This window comes from Oryzias melastigma, linkage group LG14 (assembly GCF_002922805.2).
Source record: "Oryzias melastigma strain HK-1 linkage group LG14, ASM292280v2, whole genome shotgun sequence".
Taxonomy (NCBI): domain Eukaryota; kingdom Metazoa; phylum Chordata; class Actinopteri; order Beloniformes; family Adrianichthyidae; genus Oryzias; species Oryzias melastigma.
In genome coordinates, this window is record NC_050525.1 from 15607655 (window position 1) to 15633098 (window position 25444).

Below are 25444 nucleotides of genomic sequence, written 5' to 3' on the forward strand. Positions count from 1 at the left end.
TATTCTGCTAATAAGCAAGTAACAATAAGGAAAAACTTTCATTTGGCGTATTTTCCACCTGGTGTAATGTCATAGATAGAACTTTAATTTATCCAATAATGGGGAAAATAACGATACATGCAGTGCCTTACTGCCAGAGGTCCTGTGTCTGTCCAAATCTGAAGACCATGCGCCAAAGAAATTGAAAGTAGTTTGAAAGAGAATGCCAACATGAAACCAATCAAGAACCACACTTGAGTGCCTTTCTGTCCCATGCAGCCAACACTGTAGTTGACTCCTCTCACCTGGCCATTTGAAACTGGATTTATCACAACAAAGGCAGCAGTAGCTATGACCCAACAGGTGTGATAGGCACAATGAAATTCTGCTCCCAGAGGAGAAATCACTGCTGCATCAATAATAATCCACCAACCCGTGAAGAACAAACCTCCAGCAGCAGTGGAAGTGATGGCGTTTCTCCTCTCCCCTAGTCAACTTTGCTGTTACATTCTCTACAAAGAATCCTGTCCAGAAACCCTGATATGACGCCTGGTTCATACCAGACATGGAAGCGCTGCAAAGCGGCGCCCTTGTTAATCTATGGTGAAGTTCACACCAGATCTGAAGTTGCGCCGACCTGTTCTCACAGCTCACGCAGTGCAGAGTGCATTTTTATAGACTTAGTGTAGAGATGAAAATAAACACAACACACACACACACACACACAAAAAAAACAGACACACATATACACACACAGATCAATGCAGTGGGCTGACTAAGGAGCAGAAGAGTGTGGTTTTAGGTGTCTGATGATGGCAAAAAAAACCCTCTAAATAACCACATTGGAGCAGAAGCGCCTGCCGACAGTCATGGAAAAACACGTGTCTGGTGTGAACTGGAGGTTAAGATTATTTCACCCGCACACCACTTTGCAGCGCTTATGCATCTGGTGTGAACCAGGCATACCTCTTTTATCCACTGAGTGATGCGGTGCGGTATGGTCTGGTCCGATTAGAATGGTCAGAATAGACTAACTTTATGCTTTTGCATAATTACAGGTGTGAAGCCCATTGAGACAACTGTATTAGGCTATATAAATAAACACAATTGATAGTTGGGTCGTAACGACGCATGCGGGCTGTAGACCGATTAGACTTTGCAGCAAAGTAGTGCGACTATGGCAAAAGCAAAACTAACAAAACCACAGAGGTCATACAGCAGCTAATTTTTTTCCCAATAGCATTTTAATACTTCATATACACAAAGTACTTAATGTTGTTTCAGAGTAGAATACCTTTTGTCGTAATGACCATCCGCCAATTTTTCTATGGATCTACAAGCAACGAGGGCCCAAAAATGGGATGGTTCAGTCCTGCTCAATGGGTCCATTTAGCCTGCTTTCTACTCAGTTACATGTTGTTTGCAGCCATTTTCAATTTAGAGTTTTGACCGAAAGAGTACACAACCGCAAAAACCTGAATACTTACAAACGTTGGAAATGCTAGCTTAGCGCTAAAGTGACCACAACGATTCCGCCCCAACTGTCCTCTTCTATTTCTTCTATGGAATGCAACAATTTACTTCCCCCATGATTTAGTTCATTGGTGTAACATGCAATTCAGTTTAAAGAGAGAATTGTGGCATCCCTAGTAATTACATTGTATAGCAATTGTATAGATGTCAAACTCCTACAGCTATTCACATAATTACAGTGCAGATCTGATTTTCTTTTTCATTGTTCATTTAGATGATAACATCTGCACATTAAGGCCAGATTGGACATTTTTTAAGTCAATACTTTGCTCTAGCCATAATACAAAAATACATTCATATATTTAATTACCAGCATATTAAGCCCAAAATCCATGCAGGTTGTTGCAGCTTACCTTGGTCTGTGATTTAATTAGTGGCTGTCCAAGCTGAAAGTCCTATTGACTTTCCAGGACTAATCTACATAATTCATGGAAGGGGAGGACGGACCGTACTCCTCTAATAGGCGAGTGAAGTGTTTTTTCCTGAAAAGATGTTATTTAAACATGAGTTATGGCTGACGCCCAGCTTGAAAAAGTTCTATGATTTATTGATAATATTCAAGTTGGTAAAATATTTAAATTTCAGTTGCAGCTTGAAGATGAGGACCAGTAAATGCGAAAAACAAAGAATTTATGGTACGAAAAACATCCAGAAATGGAGGAGAGCTGTGGTCTGCTTTATGTGGTGATGGAGATGTGGGGAGTTGGGGGTGGGATGGAGAGGATGGAAAAGAGGACATCCGTCCAAACGTTCTTGGCATTCTAATTGAGAAAGAGCACGATCCAGCCTCCTAACCCAGGCAGTTCGCCACACAGGAAGAAATCTGTGATGAAGGAAAGATGGGCCGAATGGGAGCCACTCCGTCTCTGCTCCACTTTGTCTTCCCCCTACCAGCATTCCTTTTTAACTTTCCGTTCCCGCTGTTCTGATGTGGCATGCACTGAGGTAGAAGTCTGTGCCAAATGGACACGGAATGGAGGGCAGCCTACCTTATCTCTGTAACCAGCAGGGGATAATACTCTTCTTCAATGCAGGATCTCGACCTCTGCTGTCGCCAAATTGGGGCTTTTATCCCAGACGCGGGGATTTGCCTACTGCTGTGTGTAGCCGGAGTTTTTCCCCGCCTGCAAATTTCATCTGTTGTTGCTGTTAAAACAAAAGATTACCAAGCTGGAGAATGTCGTCTCATTTGTTCTCCAATAAGATCCTCTCCTACTCAGCCGTGATTACCATATTTTTTGGACTATAAATTGCTCTGGAGTATAAGTCGCTGAAATCCCCCCCCAAAAAAATAAGGGGAAAAAAATCCTATATTAGAAATACAAAAACAAGAACGGACATTAACCTTTAAGGCAAGTCATAATAATGGAATAGATAATAATATTAGACTGAATATGTACACGCTTCAACGCTCATTGATGCTTTTTAGCTTCATGAAACACAGGAGGAATCCAGTATATTTGTGCAACCTATGAGCAATTGTTTAGATAACCATCGTTCAGAAAATACTAACAAGTTTACTAAACTTTATGTAATTTAAAATTCTTTATCTCTGTGTAACTTTGGAACAATTCCGCCAAGCCCAGCATAAGAGGGCACTTCTTCTGCGTTGGTGTCAGTAGCAAATACACCCCTACAGTGCCCTCTAGTGGTTGTTACTGTTTTAAAAAAAAAAAAAAAATCACATAAAAGTGGCACCTGAGTATGATGTTAAATTTTACACCAGGCACTTTCAAGAATGCGCTAAATGCACGTTTGTAAACACTAGCTGCGTTTATATTGACTATGGAATTGTGTAAATTGGATTTGCGATAGTAAATTTGCTTAATGGAACAAAAAAGTTGTTGCGCTTGGAGGGGGTGGTTTTTGGGGGATATCGAAATTGACATATTTTGCAAAACTGCAATAAGAACACTTTAAAAATTAAATGCGCTTCTTGGTAGGAAGTGGCTGAAAAAAAAAAGTTTTGCTCATATGTGTAATGAAAACACAGCTAATATAGTCTTCATACTGGACTGCAGATACTAGCGGACTAACGGACCTACAGTTGGAAGAGTTTTGGTGCTAAATGTGGAAGCGGGACTTTTTCTTTCACAACTCTTTTCCGATATATGAAAGATTTAGTGTCTTATACTGGAATTCCATCCAGGCACAAACTGCAATTATTAATTTCTCCTCTATGACAGATTTTTAATCGGTTGGCACTTCTGTAAATTAAAAATGGAAGCCATCCATACGTCACTACCAAATCCAAGTCCCTGATTGGTTCAAATGGCTTAATTTTCAACCTGGGTTTTGTACCTGGAGCTCAAAAATAATTGTAGAAACTTATGTAGCAATGTGTAAATGAGAGAGTTTGGAATGTGGAAGACCAAAACGTGCATTTACGTGCGTTTAGACGCTTGAACACCCGTATCAATGGAAGGTTTTTTAGCTAATAATTCAAAGTATTGTGCATTATTCAATTGACAATTCAATTTGCAAATTCCTCGTGCAATTTGAAAATGTATTTTTCAATTTGCATTCAATATTCAATTCAGGCTTGCAAAAGGATCATTCATTTTGTAGTTTACAATTCAATATGAAAATTTAGAATTCAGTGTCACAATTTTAAAAATAAAATATTGAATGAAAAAATCAATTGTATTGTAAATTGTCATGGGTTTTTGATGTCATAATTAAAATGACAATACATTTTATAATTTACCATTTAAAAGTTTGACATTTCATTTTGAAAATGCATTTGTCAATATTCAAATTAGGGTTTCAATATGAAAATACATTTAACAATTTACAATTCAATATAAAAATGTACAATTCAATATTATAATTTTTAAAATAAAATATTGAATAAAAACCAAATCAGTTGCATTGTATATTTTCATGGGTTATTAATGTCATAATTCAAATGACAATACATTTTACAATTTACAATTCAATAAGCAATTTGACCTTTCATTTTAATACTTTGAATTATGAGCTAAAAAAACTTCCATACATTTCCAAGGGCGGTGTGTGCGTAGCAGTGACTAATCTAGACTTATACTCCAAAAAATCCAATACATTTTTATCCTTTTCTTTTTTTGTTCCCCCTTTTTGTCAAACAACTTCCATTTCAATGTCTTAACCAGACATGAGTAACTGTAGCTTCTGTGCCAATAATGACTAGGAATTACAGCAGAAATGTGCAAAACAGAGAGATCATAACTGCATAGTGCAGGTCGTAAATGCACTAGAAAAACAGCCTGTTGTGTGAACTCTTGATGGTATTCCTGGAGCTCCACAGGAATCCCCCTGTTGCGCTCTGAGGGCCCTGTCACCACAAGCTGACGAGTGATCTGCAGGAAGAGAACATCAGAGGGCCCTTAGATCTGTGGCGCATCCTTGCAGCTAGACGTAGAAGATAGGGACTTGAGACCCCTTTGTGACTGTTATAGTCCATAGTGAATTCAGGGAAATCTGTCAAACATATCAGATTTGTGACTAAAAGTTGCGATTGATGTATTTGTGGTTGTTATAGTGACTCCTTTTGTGTCTCCTTGCTTTGAAATCAGACGGTCAGCTCATCGCCCATCATGCTCCGGCTCCAGCTTTGACATCAGCATCAGCAGCAGCATCCCAGTCTGCAGCGTCCAGGTCTCTGCTCTCCAAGGCGAGCCAGTCAGGCCTGCGGCCCCCGGGGTTCAGCTCCAGCCGTCTCCCCACCGGTCGCCTGGCAGCCTTCGGCTTCGTCAGGAGCTCCAGCGTCTCCTCCGTGTCCTCAGCCCACTCCGCTGACAGCGCCCAGAGTGACCCCTGCCGGACAGCTCATCGTGAGTCTTTTTCCAAGCCGTCTTTATGTGTGGGTGTTGACTCTTCCTAACCTAATAAGGAGTTTCTTCAACCTGTTTTATTGCCTCTACTTTGTAATTTCCCTCATGAAAAACAGTTTGCATAAACCCCCCCCCCCCCCCACTGTAATCACTTTCTTCCTCTAGAGCTCCGCCCCGCTTACAATTTATTCTTCATGCCGCATTTTCATATCCACGCATCATCCGATTAACAAGTACAACACACTAAAGGAGCCCTAATAGGTGATAAAAGTTTACAACATTATTGTGTAATTAAAGATCATGAATGACTCATAGAGGATCTGCATGTGTGCTTTAAATTATGACCTCAAGCCGAGTCATTCCTTTTAAACGTTGTGATTCTTGATTAATTATTTGAGGTGAAGCTGCAGAAAAAAGAAAAGGGAAAATAAATGAACCACTGCTGAATTTTTACTGCATCAGTAATAATTCAAGTTGCTTTGCGTCCCAAAACTTGCTCAGAGTGGCTCTTCCCTTGGTTTTTAGTGAAGAAGAGCGAAAAAGTGAACACATGAGCAGAGGATGTCATTCCCCAGACTCATCTGTAATTCATCAAACCACTGCATCAAATAAGCTCGTTCTGTCAGCGAACCGAACTGGATCGTTTCTTTTTTTTTTTTTTTTTTTCATTCTGGAGCCAGCAGGGAACTGGAAGATTTAAACAGTTCGGAGCTGCTTGGTTAGTTGGCTGAATTCTGTGGTAACTGCATGTGTATTTAATGTGACCTACATAAGGAGCGCTTACTCTTCCTCTCCCAGTTACAGTTGACGTAAGCACCCCGACTCAGCTCACGCACATCAGGCCCCCCGTTATGTCATCTCTCTTTCCCCCTTCTCTCTTTCTTCATCTTTCTCATTGGTTGGCAGGAGTCACTAACTGGGGTTTAGTTGGGGAGGCATCACAGATGTTCTCAAATTCAAAACAAGCGCTTTCAGGAGGAAAAGAAGCACATCCTATTCTTTACAGACACACATGGAGGAAAAAGTCCGCAACTCCTTTTCACATTTTTCCTTTGTTAGTTCTTTATAAAAATAACATGAAGATTATAACTGACAGCTATTTTTAACCCACTGGTTTATTGAGTGATCAAACCTGCAGAGAGCTGGAAAGTTTAGATAAATGTGGTTTATTTATGACCATAGAGACATTCATGTATAAAGTGTAGTTTTTAAATATCTACAGTAATCGACTTATAAAAGTTACATATTTTTTTTTTTTATTATTTTGACAACAGAACAAGCAAGTTTCCTTCAAAATAAAACAATCAAAGTGGATCCTCCTGCTGCAGCAAATTTGAGTGAATTAAATTATGTCAAACATGACATTTCCTGTCATTATGACTCTGGTCGTAATAAGCTGACACTCTTTTACAATTGAATATAATCGTGACACCATTGGTGTAGAATCCACATTTTTTCTAAAATCTAAATGTGGAATAAGCTTATTTTGAAAATATCTTCCCATCACATCTATTATTTATCTGATAAATTAAAATTATAAATATAAATAACAAAACTAAAAGAAACTAAATAACAAAAAGGAAATAACCAATTTATTATTTATTGAAATGAGCTGTCAAATACACATAATCTAACCAATACAGATAGATCTGCTGAAAAAAGAAAGATAAAGAAATCCACACACTTTACCTGTTCACATCAAGCACATGAAACTTAATGAAATATAATTTGTTTAGTTATACCAAACAACACCAATGAAGTGAGTGTCAGGTCATTTATATTTGGTTCTACACTACACTTTGAAACTTGATTGAAACCTTTGTTTTAACACATTTAAGATACGTTGCAGGTTTTGAGCTGTTTTTCTAAAAGAAATTATCACAATTAAGAATATTTTATTTTATTATTATATTTCTGAATAGTCAAAATCATTTTTCTTGATTTAGGACTGAAAAAACTACAATTTTACCGTAATTTTTGGTTAATATAATAACTTTTTTTTAATTGAAGTGCAATCGATGTTGACGAGTTAAACTGGCATTAGTATTAGTATGGAAACAATGTAGATCTATGGTCTAAGAATAAGTGATAGTTTTAGATTGTATCAGGGTTTATTACATGAGCCAGGTGAAACTACAAGATTATATTCTCATTTTGTTTACATTTTTTTCTAAAATAAGTAATTTCCACTTATTATCCCTTTAATCAAAACTACAATTAAGTTCATATAAACTGAAAAAATACAACTTTTTTTTTCTCAGAACTGGAAAAAAAATGTCATTTTTGGGTTTCACATCATTTAATTTGAAGTAATTCTATCTAATAGTTAGCTTTTTAAACTTCTTTTTGAAGATTTTTTGTTAAATAATAATGACTTGCTGCATATACAGATAATTTTACTACTTTCTTGTGATTTTCTTCCCTAGACTGGTTTTCTTTTCCTATTTTTACCTCTTTTTGCAGTGTAAACAGACATATATATGACTATAGATGCCTGGAAGGAATTTATCTTATCTTATCCTATTTCCTCGTCGTTCTGACTCCAAATGCTGTAACTCGCTTCTTCTTCTCCATGCAGATTAAAAGGAGAATTGTAACTCTGTCTTCTTCGTTTTCTTTGACCACATTATCCAACTGATCTGACATTGTTTGTATTTGAGTGAACTGTGCAGGTCAGACCTCTGCAGCTGCTTTTGTTGCTGTGGAAAATTGAAACCTGTGAACGTACGTGTCTCGTGTTTACAATTCTCAGGAAAGCACGTCAGCCGAGAACAGAGCTTCTAGAAGTTTTTAAAAGCGGGTCCTGTAGCAGAATATTCCTCTCCCTAGTGTTGTAGTAATGCAGCCCAGAGGAGCCAAACTGAAACTGTATGTGTGTGTAAGAGAGAATTAGATGAAAAAACTGATTTTTTTTTTTTTTTTTACTGTGTTCTGCTGTTGACCTTTAAGTTCGCTGCTTTGTGTGCTGTGTTTGAACATGACATGCTAACGTGGGCTTGACTGAAGCACTGCCTTTCCTGCTGATTTAGCACTTGATAAGCCCAAAAGTGTCAGACTTTTTTCCTCATAAATCTAGGTGATATTAGATATGTCACAAAAACGCTTTTATTTACAGAATCTGGGTTAAGATCTTTTATTTTACTGCTGAGCTCTGAAACTCAACTGTTTGTAATTAATTAATTTAAGAGAGCATTTTTTTTATATTTTCTACACGATTCATCATTTCAGACTCATTTAAAAAACTAACTTCTTTTTTTTTTTTTTTATTCCAATGGACCCGTCTAACTTTTTGCCATTTGGTCTTCCTCTTGAGCTCCTTCATCCCTCACCATGTTTCAGACTAGATGAAAGCACAGACTGACAGATGACTTCTCACACATCTTTCCATCAAGGACGTCAGGGGAGCAACAACCCCACAACATCCCTGAACGGAGAGAGGAAAGGCCGTGCTTAGTAATTCTTTTCTCAGTCAAACAAAACTGACTCCTGTAGTCCTCTGGAGGAAGGAAATTATTAACAAGTCCAGAAAATGGGAGGAAGTGGTTTCAGGGCTCCTGCACTGCAAATAGAGGTAGCCTAAAAATAGTAAAGGAAGACTAATCTAAGAAAAAAAAATCACAAGGAAGTGGTAAAATGATCTATCTATGCAATAAGTAATTATACAATAAAATGACAGAATCTAGAGGAATAGACTCAAAGAGTTCCACACGAGCATTAAAAAAGAGAAAAATAAGCAAATAGCTCAATATTAAGTTTTTTTTCTTTTTTGCTGGTTCTAGGCAAATTGTTTATGCAAATTATTTTTTTTTTCATTTTTTATGAACCAAATTGTAGTTTATTTTGATTACAATAACAAAAAACAGTGTAATAAATAAAAAAAAGAATAAAATGTGACCAAAATAAGAACAACATTTTAGTACAGGTTGGCCAATCTTAATAAGTCCTCCTAAAATCTGAAACTAGCACTTATTCTTATAAAACTACAATTTTATTAAAAATGACAATCAATATAGTTTGTCGACATTTATTCACCTTTAAAATAACATCTTTCAAATTAAACAAAAAATTACAGAGCTTCTTCTTACCTTCAGAAAATTAATGAAATTTCAGCGCTTAAAAATGTAAACAAAATGCATTTAGATCTCTTAAGAACATTTCTTAAATCAAAGAATTTGAGGTTTGTTTGTTTTTTAGGCTAAATCAAGTTTTGAAGCAAAATGATTTTACTCTTTTTAAAAATGATTTTCTTTTGTCTAGTTTTAATGAGGCAAAAAAGTTTTGATTGTGCTAATTTTGAGAAAAGCTTAGAGAGATATAGCCTATATCTTGAATGTCTAGAAAATGGAGTTTAAATCTTTGCAAATATCAAATCGTTTCCAGTGTGTAAAGTAGAAATAAATCTAATAACCTGTGCTGATGTGGGCATGCATGTGTAGCTATTGGAAACAGAGGCAGGACTTGTGGAAAGTGGTGACATTTGGCTGCTAAATCCTAACAGTGGCATTCATTAGCTACACAGTGGACCCTTGGGGAAAGAAAGCATCATGGGAAATTTATTTGAGATTTAGAAGACCTGCTCCAATATAAATTATGTTTTTGGTGTTTTTAACATTTTTTGTAGCATTTTTCTCCTTAGGGACATAAATGAAATAATTTAAGATTAAAACTGCGTTTCTGAGTATTTTTTTATTCAAACTACTTTAGATCAGGAGCAGATGAAAACCCGCGGTTTAAAAAAGCTCGGGTTTGTGGCGCAGCAACTACCGGAAGTCTCATTTCTCCACCACAATTCTGTAGCATCCACTTGTAGGCAAATAGATTCATTAACGTCTTCATTGTCCTCGTCTGAGGTGGTATTTGGATCAAAACTGTACGGCTGGATAGCTTTGATACTACTCGCTGTTTTGCTACTACGCTAATGTTAGCTTGGACTTGTGAGATGCTATAAGCTAGCGGGAGAGAATGTAATACAAAGGGTTGATGAGAAATTACCAAGGCTAACTCCTGCACTAACAGTCCCGCCCACAACACAGAGGCAAATTTCTAATGAACTCCTGCTAGTCTGCACCAAATAAATCTTTAAAAACGTCTCAGGTTTTTTGATTTTGATTAGGCAAAAAAAAATTGCAAGTCCTTCTTGGCTGTTTTTCTCTATAAAATGGGCTTTAAAAGCACTGACTATTGGTCCATGACAAACCTTTGACAAATTTAAATAAACTTGTATAATTCTAAAAATAATGGTCTAAAACCACCAGTGTGCTGCCCCCTACAGGTTGAAAAGACATATTACAGCTGAATTTTGTGATTGGTCAAACCACTTAAGTCCCACATCATGATCTGCAGCTCCAGTAATGATAACAGTCCCGTTGCCAAGCCCCACCCCTCTGACTGGATTTTCAAATTTCGGCTGTGGGCGGAGTCAGCCTCCAACTTTCCTGTTTGGTTACACTTTAATCAAAATCAAAAGACTGGTGGGCACAACAGAAAAAAATATATAGTTGGATTTGGACTTTAATTGATATATGTAAGACATTCTGAACACCTTTTTAGGTGAATTCTAATTGGCAGAAAATGTGAATCTACGGTGAACAGTGAGTGTTCAAGCAACCACTTCCAATAAAAAGTCTGGAGAAGCCTAAAATATGCATGTCAGGCTTAAAACTCTCATGTTTACTTATAACACACATTTTTTTTTGGGGGGGGGCTCTATGTTCTAAACGTGTAGCCATTGAACTCGCCTTGAAAGTTAAACTTTGACCAATCGGGGACTTGGGTTTGGTAGTAACATATGAATGACGTCCTGTCAACTTGCAGAAGAGCCAGCTGTTTAAAATTTGATAATGAAGGAGAAATTAATAATTGTGATTTGTGGCCGATGGGAATTCTACGGCGTAAAGTCATTCCAATATTGGAATAGAAACAATCTTGGAGCAAGATTTGTGACATTTTAAATCCAATTTGACATTTCGCACCACACTTCTTTCAACTGTAGGTGGCGCACATGGGCGTAAAACAGTAGAAAACAGTAGAAAAATAATCTATTACGCGTTTATCCAGTGTGAACACTGTGCACATTCAAGAACGCGCTAAATACGCCCAATGTGAATGTGCGTAACACTCAAACGTGAGGTAATGCAGTCGCAGTGATCAAAGCCTGATCCACGTATCAGGTGCTGGTGAGGTGGAGTGTGTTTGAGAGCTCAGGTCGCTCTACGTCTCTCCATATAAAATTGATTAGACATCAGCCGAATCCGTCCTTAAGCTCATTTGTTGACTCCTCCTGAGATGTTGCACGGATGTCAGCAGGTGTTCATTCATCCATGCCTCATGCACATAGGACACGGAGTGGGGGGTGCTGAGTTAATTTCACTGTGACTGACAGTTATTGCAGGGAGGAAAATCAAGCAGAATGAGGCTGATGAAGCCTGTGCCTTTGAGCCACGCTGACTCCTTGATGGAAACTCAATTGTCAAAGCAGACTGAGTAATATCAGCCCTGTCGCTGGAGCGGAGGGGGATCAGAAGAGAGGAAGGGAGAAGTGATCAGACAGCTGTGGAGAGAAAAGAAAAAAAAAACGCAAATAAAGCTGATTCAATTTGTCAAAATGAGCAAAGGGCAGAGAGGACGGATCCTGGAAGGAGAGGAAGAGAGTGTGGTACCCCAGCTGCCACTGTTCGGATCGGGTCTGTGACTTATGCCAGCTCACTGGGAGCAGATGGTGTCTGTGGTGGTTGTGCGCATGCAGCCACACACAAACACAAACGCCACGGACTCACACAAAGAAATACACACCAGCAGGGCAGCAAACTGGACTGGCAAATAAAGATCTGGTTGCCGTTCTGCGGCCAAGGAGAAAAAAACCAACATGGCTTATTGAAACAGAGGAGCCGTGGCGGCTTGAAGAGGCGTGTTCATTAGCAGTGAAGTGCTCTCTGTATTTCTTCACTGTTCATCACAGTTTATGAGCTTAACTGATGGGGCGCATTGACAGAACGCAAGTGGGTCGATGGCAGATAAAGTTCAGAGTGCTGTAGTGTTTATGCTCAGGTCAGACTCTTAATAAGGAACAAGGGGACAATTCCCGCTTTGCCAATTAACAGCCAAACCGATGCTCTGACGAGGGAAGAGGAGACACAACACACACATCATCATCATTACACTTTATTGCCCAGCTCGTACACAATTTACAACAAACAGGACTGCGCAATTCTGCAACAGATTGAATGGATATTTCCATCAACATAATCCAGCTTTTGTTCTTTTTAGGTTATTTATCTACTAGAAAGTAGAGCATCTAAATCACACGTGTCAAAGTCAAGGCCCGGGGGCCGCATCTAGAATGAAGAATTACTAATCGTCTTTATGGCCTCCATCATTAGAAAATGCCGCAAAACATATAAAAAAAACATGATTTTCATTGGAGTGGGTCTTTAAAACCTTGCATTGGTAATGTAGTAAACATAAGAATACTAGATATCCTCCTTATTATAGGAACAAGTCTTGTCCAATTAGTTGTACCTTAACACACCTTTTGATTTGGAACTAATTTGGATAAATGACACATTTTAAGTTTTGGGTTATATGATCTTCTCAAAGGCAAAACTTGTTGGCTTAGAAATGAAAGGAGATCTGCTCTGCTGACAAGAGGACAGCAGTGAGACAGTCGGCTTTATTTACACGTGGATCAAGCATAGTTTTTAACTCTACTGTATAATATTTTAAACTGAGGTGTGTACTTCTATGCAAGTAATGTCTGAGTGGGAAGTCTGACTTTTACCCATTTTGTTTGCTTTGAGAGTCTGTACTGCTGAAGATTTGTTTTGTGTTATTGACTGTAAATTAGAACTGGACCGAGTGTGACGTCACCAATGGAAAATGGCTTACTTCAAACTCTAACGAAATTAAATCAAAATAGTTGATACTTTTTTGCAGTATGGAACCCAGCATGTTTGAACCAGGCAATGTCAGTTAGCAGTGATTGGACCAATTAATTGTTTCTATGGCAACCACTCTCTCCAATCAGAAGTCAGCTTACTGGGAGCAGGTTTGGCAGAATCCGTCGAATGTTTTGAACGTTTGATGTGAGGCATTTGAGTGGTCATTTATTAACATGAATAACAAACTACAGAAATAATTTTGGGGAAAAATGAGGATTATCAAATACAAATTAAAAAGTCAAGTATGAGAGCAAGAATGGTCATTCTGACAAATAGAATGAGTATTAGCTGTTTATTTCTCAATAGAAGTCAATGGGATTTTGGCTTCTTGGAAACAGCGTGTACTTCCTGTTTATAACGCCAGGAGGGAGGAGTCACTCAGTCCAGTTCTCTTATATATATATATCAATGTTTTCTACCAGAAAATCAGATTGTGGACAATTCCCATGAACATTTTTTCTCTCCTTTTGCCACTAACCATAAATCTCTAAGATGGTTCGCTTCAGAGGCTCAATTTTAATGTCATAGCTGTAGTATTTCTCATAATTTTGGATACTTTCTGGGGGTGCTTAGTGGTGTAGTGGTTGGCACTCTCAGCTCTCAGCGAGAAGGCAGGGGTTCAAATCTCAGCTGGGTCCTTCCTGAGTGGAGTTTTTCTCCAGGGTTCCTCCCACAGTCCAGAAATATGCATTATGGGTCACATTTTGTCTCCAAGTGTGTATGTTGTTGTTAGTCACTGAGTGTGTTTGTTGTTGTGTGGCCGCGTGATGAATTGTCAACCCCTCCAGGGCGTACTTTGGCTTCACCCAACAGTGGAAGGATAGGCTCCAGCAACCTCATGACCTCAAAAAATTGATATTTTGTTTTTTTCTGTTTGTCTAAATTAGGCCGCAGTTCTTCAACCAGGACATTTGTGCAAACACAGATATATCATAAGGACCCATTGGAGTGTGATCACATTTTTCAGATCCAGCCCTTTAACCTTCATTTTTATTATGATCATTTATGGATTGTCGTTGAGCATCACTCATCAAACACAAGCAAAGGTTTTATTGAGCAATCGGGGGCTTAATCCTCACAATCTTTCAAATATGAAACAGCGTTTCCAGCAACCAACAAATGGGAGGAAGTTGCAGTTAATAAGCTGAACAAATGATGGTCTCTGATGGATTTCATCTTCAAGCTCAATTACACTCACTGTCTTATAATAAAGGCCTCTGAATGGAGCAGAAAAGCATCCCATGTTCCCACAGACATCTGTCTGTGGGAACATGGGATCTAATTGGAACAGCACCTTAAAGTTAGAAGCAAAAACTGTATAATTTCTGTTATCTTCTGCAGAAATCGTGATTATCCTTATCAAGCCTTGATGCTTCAGTATAGGTAAAAATTGCACTTATTAAAAAATATAGGCTTTTTTCAGCAGATCAGCACCACACACCGTGCAGAGACTTCATCACCAGATGTGTTGCTGCACCGCGGTGAGGCCTGTTTCTGCTGAACTCTACTTGGCTGGATACAGTCACTTCCTCCAAGACAGCCTGCAAGTTTCTTTGCTGATGATGGATATTTGGATTTCGCTGACCTGCAAAGCAGACTCTATGCTAAAGTTAAAAAAAAATGACTGCAGGGTTTAAATTTCACCCTTCTTATATGAAATGATTTCACAATAAACTGTTTTCACCCTGCTGATGCAATCAGAATATTGCAAAATAGTGAATAAATATCTAAATGTTTAAAAAGTAAATACATTTAGAAAAATAATTGAATTAGAAGCTTAGCAGATATTTGAAGTGACTTTAATTGACCTCAAAGATAGACATCAAATTCCACCATCACTAACAATCGGTTCTAGCAGCCCAGAACCTCTACGGGACTAGAGCTTAAAGACCCCAAATGTTTCACCATTCAATAAACTCAAAGCAAAAAAAAAAAAAAAAACCTCTAAACAAATTGAGAAAGAAAAGAGCTGAAAACCAGATACTTCACTTAATTCAAGTTAGCTGTAAATGATTGACAACCTGAGCTCAGTGTGACTGACAGGAGGAAAGCCTGACAACAGAACATGACAAGAACTAAAAATAAAACAAAGCTAACATTAAACAAAGTAAGGAGCCAATCATCATAGAACCAGCCTCCTCTTTGTTTGCACCCAAACCCCCAGCTCCACAAACACAAGTTGCTAATCAGTCAGCAACAAGCAATCACATTACAAACGACTAGTTAACCCATTATCGTGATAAATGTCTGTCTCCCGCTGAGAGATAAGATGAAGGGAACTGAAAGAGAATGGAGAGGCTGATACCACCACAAGAAAAGATAAGGAGACAGAGAAGAAAAATGGTAAAACAGCAAATGTAGCACAGCTCAGAAATCTGAAATGTAGAAGTAGAGCGGTCAACCTCTGATTGGAGGTTTGATTCCCAGTTTGCGGGCTTCTATGTCTTGGGAAAGACACCACTGTTACTGATGGTTATAGGTTGGTTCTGTGTAGAAGGGACCATCAGTGTGTGTTTAGGGTGAATGGGTCTGTGACTGTAAAGTGCTTTAGGCTTAAGAAACGTGCCATATAAGTACTGTACAAGGGTGCCTTGCTAAATTGCAGTTCAACTTTCACAGTTTCACTGTTTCATTGATTTTTTTTTTCATGGTAATTTTGTATTTTTTTTTCAACAGTGCTTTGTGTTCTGCATCCTGATTTGCTGGAGACCTTGTAAATCAATCTCCTCCATGCCATGTCTCCTGTACACATTCGTGCAGCTCTCCAGATCTACAAAAATCATTGTTTATCCTCAAAATTTGGCACAGAGAATGGCTGATGGGTTCATTTTGCTGTGAAATTCGGTCAAGAAATGTAGACAACGGCAGATGAACATTTCGGGATTTATTGAAGTGATTAGAACATTGTTCTGATTAGCACTGGCATTTCTTTTCTCTTTTGAAGTATCATTAATCTCTATCAAAAACCCTTTTCGCTTTAAAGCTGATCTCTTTCCTGGAGACGTGCAACTTTCCGACTTTGCTCAATAACCCATGTTCAAACGAGCCCTTCTGATCAGGAAATAGTCTGCTCAATTTCTCCATCAGGAAATAGTCTTCTCCCTGTCTTCACCAGGAAATATTCTGGCCCCCTTCTCCACCAGGAAATAGTCTTCTCCCTTTCTCCAGCCGTCTTCCCAATATCCTCCGTCTGCTTGCGCAGATCCATTCAGGATCCATCCCAGCATGTCGTGCAGATTCCTCACCAGAAGTTTCTTCTCTAAGTTTGAATGCTAAATTGAAAGAGCGTTTCTTTGCCCTCGCTGCACTGGCTCTCAACACCGACAGTGTCTCCATGACTGTGCACGAGCTGGGGGTAAGGGTCTCATAAAGCTAGCTGGTCACTGCTAGCTATGTGTAGAAAGTGTTTTTTCTTAGCCTAAGGGGCGGAGCAAAGTCTTCCTGGACATTGTGGTTCTCAACTTGTGATGTAAGCACGCGAGAACCCGGTCATTTTCATGGGTATGGGAGGGGCTGCTGTTGAGAGGGTTTTAGAGGATTACCCAGACATGTGTTAATGGATCAAAATACCGCTTTGGGGTTCTTTATAGTGAGGAAGGAACGGTTTAATGCACTTAAAGCTCAAAAATTAGATTTTTCATGGTATGGCCCCTTTAATATATCTATAATCCTTTTTTGCGGATTTCTCTATTGGTTTTTGGAACACAGCCCCCTGCGAAAAATGACATTGACCAAATTAGCAGAAGCAATGTATCTTGACAAACAGCGGCCACACACAACAATCAGCCTGATATTCCACCTTTTCCCCAATACTCCAATAAAACCACCTCCAGTTTGAGTCCAAATCCTCCATAAAAACAATAACGCATGTTGTGCATTCTTATAAACCAGGTAAGGAACACCATTTGGCTCTGGTGAGGATTTTTACAATTCCAATAAGAGCCATATCCACTGGTAGCCCTAGTTTCTTCTCTTTATCTTCACTAACTTTGCTTTCAATTCATATTTGGACCCACATATTGAACCACTTCCATCCATGTTGAAAAGGGCTTTAGTGAATCTACAATGATCCCTCTACAACCTTTCTCCCTTTTCTCTCTATTGCTTTTCTAAGACTGTCTCCTCAAATCGGCCGGTCTGGTTCTGAGCTCTGAATAATATTTTCTTGTTTGTATGAATCCTTGTTTCCCCCTAAAGCCAACAACAACCACAATATGAAAGCCAGCGTTATAATAACCTTTTCTTTGAGGCAGAAGCGGCACCAATAAAGCGGCCGAACAGAGAAACTGGCAGTCATCTGTTTCTTCTTATCCACAGCCCCTTTTTAATATCTTCTATCCACCATCACGAGATGCCAAGATTCCCGTCACCTCCATTGAGAGGACATCTATTTATTTCTCCCAGCATTTCTTTTTTTCTCTCCTTCTTTCTCATTCTTCCCTCCTTTCCCAGTAATCCATCATTGGCTGGCATTTTCCCAATCTGCGATGCAGAATAATCAGGAAAATATTTCTCCATTTCCCCTCTAAATTGCACTCCCTTTTCATACAACTCAGCCCATTTGTTCACTTCTATCTGGGAACCCGAGCATGTCATGCAGTTACCCTCGCTCCTTTAACAAATGCTAACATTTATTCATCTGTCAGCTCCACTCGTAAAGGACTCTTCTATCATCCTTTCATATTTTCTTTCACTCAAACATTCAATTTGCTGATATTTGGGACAAAAAGTGCCACAGAGTTGATTATTTACATGTTGTGTATCTTCAGAAATTTCATTCTTGAGCTCAAATGAAGAAATATGTTTCATTTTATAGATCAGAAAAACTAGAATGAACCGTGAGGATGCAGGTTTGTGTGAGTCTGCAACACATTCCAGTGTCTCAGGATAAATGCTCGGCCCCAGGCCGACAAAAGGGTAACTGAGAGCAGCCGGACTCAAAGGTTACAAACAATTTCACAGTCCAGTGAACTCAAATTCACACTGATCTATGCAGCCCGATGGCAAAAAAATTCTGTGATCATTTGATGGGAAGAAAGCAATCTCAGTTGTCAACATCTTGTTTCAGGTGTGAGTGAGGAGCCCCCACCTCACCGAGTGGCAACAGGGCCGGCATCCGCTGATCAGCAGAGGGGGGTGTCATGTCGCAGCAACAGCCTGCAGCCTCCCTCCACTCCTGCTTTGCCCCGGCGCTACCTGCCACCCCAGCCCAGGAGCTCACCTGGAGGTTTGTGGAATTTTGGAAAATAAGAAACACAATTTAGACCTGAAAAAAATTAAATCTGTAAAATAAAGTAGTGGGGTTTGTACTAAAAAAATGAATCTAAAGTAGTTCCACAGAAACAGTTTTAAAGGTAAATTATTAGAGCAAACTGTAAAGTAGTCAAAAAGATGCCCAAAAAGGCCCCAGACTAGTAAGGGTTAAAACATTGCTGTGCAGGAAACCGTGAAAAAAAAACACTGTAGTGTCTTGTGCCTTCCTATCGTCTTATTCAAATATTCCTTTGTACAAAAACTGACAAACCGAAGCAGCACTTGCAAACCCGGTGAAGATGTAGCACATGGAGTTAACACTAGAAGCCTTGGAGTATCACACCTTACTTAGCTGCATCGGTTGGAAGTGTTGAATCTTTTATAGCCCTTAACTATGCTGTGTGTTTTTACTGTAACAAGAGTTAAGTGTGTCAGTGGCAGCGCTTTTACCAAACCAATTATTTCTCGGTTCAGGAATGTCGGATGGAAGTTTTGTAAATCATTAAAGAAAAAAACTCTTAGGAGAGTGTGAGACAAAGCAGTGTTTACAGTTTTTATGTAGCTTTAGTTTAATAACCCTCTTAACCAAACACTCTGAAAAAACTCATGTGGGAAGGTCACTGAGAATACCTTTATAGGGGGTCATTTTTAAAATTTACCTCTAATGTATGTTACATTTTTATTCGATTTTGTTGTCATATTTGAACTGTAACATGAAGTGGTTCAGGTTGGAATATAAAAAATCTAATACATTGAATAAGGTTTATAGTAGAGCCTTTTAGAACTGTAGGTCCCTCTAAGGGAGGTTACAGATGCTGAGGTATACATAATTAAATAAATAAATAAGTCACACTTTTGGGAGAACATTTACTTAACAAAATTCGGGCCAAGGATAGACATTTTATCTTAAAAGGAGAGTCATAATAACCGAATATTTAACAATAACATACTTAATATATACTTGCTTCTCTACCATAGCTATATTTTTATCTTCAAGAAACATCTGAGGAGTCTGGTATATTAGTGCAACATACAAACAATTATAATGAAAATATTAATAAAAATGTAAGAAAATAAGAATGTAACGTAACATAACATAGCGTAATATAACGTAGTGTAGTATAACGTAGCATAACATAGCGTAATATAACGTAGTGTAGTATAACGGAGCATAACATAACGTAGCATAACATAACGTAGCGGGACATGACGTAGGATGACATGATATAGCGTAACATAATGTAGCGTAACATGACATAGTGCAACATAGCTTAGCGTAAAATAACTTAGCGTAACATCATTTATTGTAACATAGCTTGGCATAACATGACGTGGCGTAACATGACGAGGCATAACATGACGAGGCATAACATGACGAGGCATAACATGACGTGGCGTAACATGACGAGGCATAACATGACGTGGCGTAACATGACGAGGCGTAACATGATGTGGCGTAACATAGTGTCGCTTACCATAATATAGCATAACATAACATAAAACAAAATGGCATAGTATAGCAAAGCAATGCATAACAAAGTATTGCATAACATAGCATAGCATACAATAGTATTGATTTACATAGTCTAGCATGACATAAAGTAGCGTAATAAACCATAGTATAAAATATCGTAGCATGATATACTGTAGCATAATATATAGTGTAGCGTAATATTATGTGGCATAATATGACATAGCATTATATGCAAAGCGAAATATGACGTAGCGAAATATGACGTAGCGTAATATGATGTAGTGCAACATAGCATAACATAGCATACCATATAAAAATGTAACATAGCCCAGTGTAGCATAACATAACAATAACATAATATAGCATGGCATAGCATAAAATAACATATAAAAACGCAACGTAACGTAGCGTAGTGTAGCGTACCATAGTACAACATAACATAGCAAAGCATAACATAATGTAACATAAGATACTGTATAAAAAATAATGTAAGGTAGAATAGCACAGCATAGCATAACATAATACGTTAAAACGTAACATAGTGTAGCGTAGCAAAGAATAGCATGCCATAACATAACTCTAAATCACAAAATAATGGAATTTTTCATCATGTGTCACTTATGAACAACTTTGCTGAGGCCAGTGCTTCTTCTGCTTTGCCGTCAGCAGCAAATACTAATACACACACCTACATTGCCCTCTACTGGTTGTTAGTGGGAAAATAAAGAACACATAAGCCTTTTTTTAATCACAAATGAGTTGCACCTGAGCATAAGTTGCACCCAAACTATGCAAAAAAAAGTGAAACTTTTACCCCGAAAAATTAGGTACCACCAAAAGAAATTTAATGAATTATAGAGCACCAAAGGCAATTTAATAATTTAACAGATATTATAGTTCAGATTGTATAAATATCACATTTACATGAATCAGCTGGTGTTCCCCAGTTCTTTTTTGTCAAATATCTGTTTAAATATTTTGTTCAAAAGATCAAATCTTCTGGGATTGGTTTTCAACAACAAAGAAAGTTGCTGAATATTTAAACAGTAAAAGACATACCATGAGAATCCCACTGAGAATGTGTTTCTTTTTATATTATTTTATTATTTTATTTATGTGACTACATGATGCTGCTCTCCACTTTGATCAATAAGATGACACCACCCTGGAAGGTATAGAAGGTATAGAAATTGAGTATTAATAGTTGATAAAGGGTGTTATAGATACTAAACTGACAGTTTGTGCAGACTTGGGAGAAAAGGGATGAAATGTGTGATACTTTCAGCACCATGGAGAGCTCCGCTAATGAAAATGATATTAATGATTCATGAAACTTCAGAGGCTTGGCACAGCTTGTAGATTCAAACTTCCACAAAGCTCAGTTAGATGAAGGATCACTGAGTCATACTAACATTTTTCTTTACTTTAAAATGCATTTGCTCTCCTGTTTTTATCCTAGTCGCTTCCAACGATCCGCGTGTCTACATGTCTCTTCTGCATAAAAGAGCTTGTGCAGCTTTGAAGCAACACTGATATGAACGTAAACAAACGTGACAGGACTTTCATTTTTAGTTGCTAATTTAGTACTTTTGATTTGAGAAAGAACAGGTTAGTAGATTTACAATTAGATGTGTCATCCGAATGATTAATTTTTTTTAACCCCTTTGACGTAAACCAGAAAGTACAAAATATTTAAAAATACCATATCACCTCAGTGAGTCATTTCAGTTCCTATGTCTAAATTGTTACTGATTATTAAGGTTAATGCTTCATTGTTACCGTTAAAGAGAATGATCCTATATACAAATAAAATAAATTTAAAAGTAACATGTGAAATAACATTAAATCACAGTATTCAGCATTATGAGTAATCTTTATTGCTCGTTTTTAAAGGTACAAAAGGCGTTGTAGTTGCACCATACTTTAATACAATAAATTAAATGTGGCATTACTAATGATTGGTACAATATATGTAATGATTTTTATTTAAGAACACATTTTATTTCATTAATTATTGAAATACTATCTTATATTTTACTCTGGATATGTCTAGTATGTGGTTTCTAAGTTAACTTGTCAATAATTACACCAAGAAATTTGACTTGGAGTGCCTTTTCTATTATAGCATCATCTATTTATATTGATAATTCCAGTTTTGTTTAGAATTTCGAAACATTGCTTTTGTTTAAATAGTTTATTCATGTCCATCCATATATATATATATAAAAATCTATATATAAACTCATAATTGATTGTATTTATTAGGGTATTATAGTTATCATTTGAATAAAATATGTTGGTGTCATCTGCAAATAGTATTATTTTTAATAAGTGTGAGACTTTGAAAATATCGTTGATATAAAAGTTAAATAATTTGGGACCTGAAACTGAACCCCGAGGGACACCACATACTATGCCCTCATATCTCAATTGGTATTCCCCTATTTACACAAACTGTTGTCTATCAAACAATTTACTTTCAGTCCAGTTTAATACTACACGACGATTAATTTTTTTTTTCCAAGTAGCACAGAATGATCGATTGTATTAAAAGCTTTCTGGTGATCGATAAATAACCCAAATGAACATTTTTTTGTATCCATTGAATGTTGCAATTCCACAGAAGACTACTGGAGTCTACTGGAGTAAATATTCAGAATGGAGACATTTCTCATTGACTTTTGCTTTAAAAAGTCTGATTTTACACACACACACACACACAAAAGCTACATCAGAGTCTAGTTTCAAGACAAATGTTAATGGAAATGCTTTCATTTTTTTGGTCAAATACATTTTTTAGAGTTCAAATTTGCACACTTTTGAAGGTCTTTTTTCTTAAAAGTAGGTGGGTGGAACTAACAGAACTTCAAACTGAAGTGGGCGGAGCAAATTCCACTACAGCCAACCCAATTAAATGCAGAATCCAGTCTGTGACATCAGAGGTGTTCTATGGTTTTTACAAAGCTCTTCTCGACCTTTCACATCACCACCTCTGTCACTTTATGATGCACATGTGGAGAAATCTATGCTTGGAATTGATCTCGCTGATAGGAAGACTCACACTGGTGTAAAAATAAAACAATCTATAATTTCCATCCTTTGATGGAGCAGTGACCCTGCTTTTGCCCAAAGACAGCTTGGACAGGATCCAGGAAACTCTGTGACTCTATCAAGGACAAATGGGTTACAAAAAAGGATGGAGACATGGAAATATTGATAATGTGCAGCAGAATTTATATGTAATAAGCCTCATAATAAAATATATGGAATGGAAATTGCAGCATGTGTTTTACAGTGTTGGACAAATAAAAAAATATATGAGCTTCTAAAAAAACATGAATGATATTTTGCAGACTGGTAATTTCTGCAGGATTATGTAGAGATTTTCATCATTTTCTTCTCAGAAAATTATAGAATCTCTTTAAATTATTGTTTTTTTCTAAAAATAAATCACTTTTTATCATCTTTAGCTAACCCATTTGAGATTTATTCTGTCAAAACGAAATAAATAAATAATAAATGTGCACGTTCATAATGCCACAAAGAGAGAAGAGGTGATGGGCTCGTCTCCAGCGCCTTTCTTTGACAGATGGTCCTGAAGGGCATAGTTATAACACACAGCAGGGGGGGTTGCAAAAGATGAAAGGAGAAGGAAAAGAGAAAGATTAAAAAAACAGGAGAAAAGAAGTAGGGAAAAAAAAAAGGAAAAGAAACCCATCGGGAATGATGTTTGGTTTGATGCTTGTGGGTGTATGGGGCATTGCAACACCTCGCAGTTTGAAATGTTGCTGCTCTCCTATCTGGCATCATCTGGGGTTATTTGTTATCACAAGCTGCCGACTGTATTGCAACTGTAAGCCATTATCAGTCAGGAAGTATACAAGGAATTATAACAAAAAGAAAACATTTGAAACTGTGAGTTTCGTTTCCAAGCAGTGAAAGACGAAAAAACTAGTTTATCTGATTCAGTCTGCTTTTTTTACTTTTCTTTGAGACAGACTGCTCCAGTTTTCTGAAGATTGATGGATTTCTAACTCAATAACATCCTGTATGTTTTTTTTTTTATCTAGAGCATGTTTGTAACCAAAAAATACACAAATATGGTGCTTGAATGACAGTTTTTTTAAGACTGCACACTGTTGGATGTCATGTGAGTTTTTGTGTTTTCTTCATTTTTTTTTCTTTTTTTGTACAGTTGGCAGGAAGGAGCTGCAGAGGACGTCAGAGGTCACGCGCTCCCTCCCATCTTCTCCAAAGAGACTGGCAGTAGTTCCTCCAAAACCTCAGTCCCCTGGTGAGTTTTTTTGTCTGACTCATTGTCAAACTGGTCATGCAAGACATCACGAAATAGTGGAATGCATTAAAGGGGCCATACCATGAAAAAACAACTTTTTGAGCTTTTACTTGTATTATACTGTTCAATCCTCACTATAAAGAACCCCAAAGCGGTATTTTGATCTGTTTACGCATTTCTGAGTAATTCTCTAAAAAGCCTCTCAACATCAAGCCCCTTGCATACCCACAAAAACAAGCAGGTCCTAACGATCTGACGTAACAGTGTGAGACAGACCTTTCAGGAAGAGTCTGCTCTGACAGTACCACCCCTGGTCTAACACCAACACCCAATTTCTCCACGGAGCTAGCAGTGATCACCACAAAACTTTAATTTTAGATCCAGAATACCGTTTATCTTCCAATTGTGTGCTGTCTTCAATATATTCCAGCTCAAACAGGTGTTCATTGCTTTAGCCGGGAGGCTCCTGTAAGACGAACTCCCACGACCCACGACACACACACACACACCCATCAGGCACAGTCGTGCAGATGCCGAGTGTATTTGTGTTGTGAACCAGTGTAGAGATGGCTGGGGCTACTAGGGCAGAAAGATAGTATGTGAATCCATCTTTGAAAAAAATTGGATGTTTATTTTCATGGGAGAAATGAAGACACACTGCCAAAGGCTCTAGGATGACGTCATGAAATGGGCGGCACCCAAACGTAGCGGCAGGCGGAGCCTCAGGAATTGTAATTTTTAATTCAGTAACAATTCAGCAATTTTACTTCTGGGTAGGAAAAAACTCACGAAAATAACTAAGATTTCATAAATAATTTGACTTTTAGTGTGGCAAAGGCAATATACGATCATATATTTTTACATTTTTTTATACTTTATATCGTATTATGTCCTGTATTTTTTATGCAAATTTCTTGCACTGAAACGGTTGCTGCAATTTCATTGTCCTTGTGATAATGACAATAAAGGGCTATCTATCTATCTATCTATCTATCTATCTATCTATCTATCTATCTATCTATCTATGTATATATATATATATATATGTGTGTGTGTGTGCATATCTATATACTTTAAGAAAATCATGGTTTGGCCCCTTTAAAGTCCCATTCCGATCACTTTTTAAAATCTATTTTCAAATCATTCCTAGTGGTCTTTCAAT

At 37.7% G+C, this 25444-nt stretch overlaps 1 protein-coding gene across 3 annotated transcripts in view; it reads left to right on the forward strand.

The window, feature by feature from the left end:
* mtus2a (microtubule associated tumor suppressor candidate 2a) overlaps window positions 1-25444 on the forward strand; it is a 54957-nt gene that overhangs the window by 17491 nt on the left and 12022 nt on the right. For all 3 annotated transcript variants that reach the window (XM_024266023.2, XM_024266022.2, XM_024266024.2), the window contains exons 4-6: window positions 5067-5324; window positions 18330-18488; window positions 24184-24282. In XM_024266023.2, the coding sequence (XP_024121791.1) occupies window positions 5067-5324; window positions 18330-18488; window positions 24184-24282 (516 nt within the window). The remainder of the gene's footprint in view (window positions 1-5066; window positions 5325-18329; window positions 18489-24183; window positions 24283-25444) is intronic.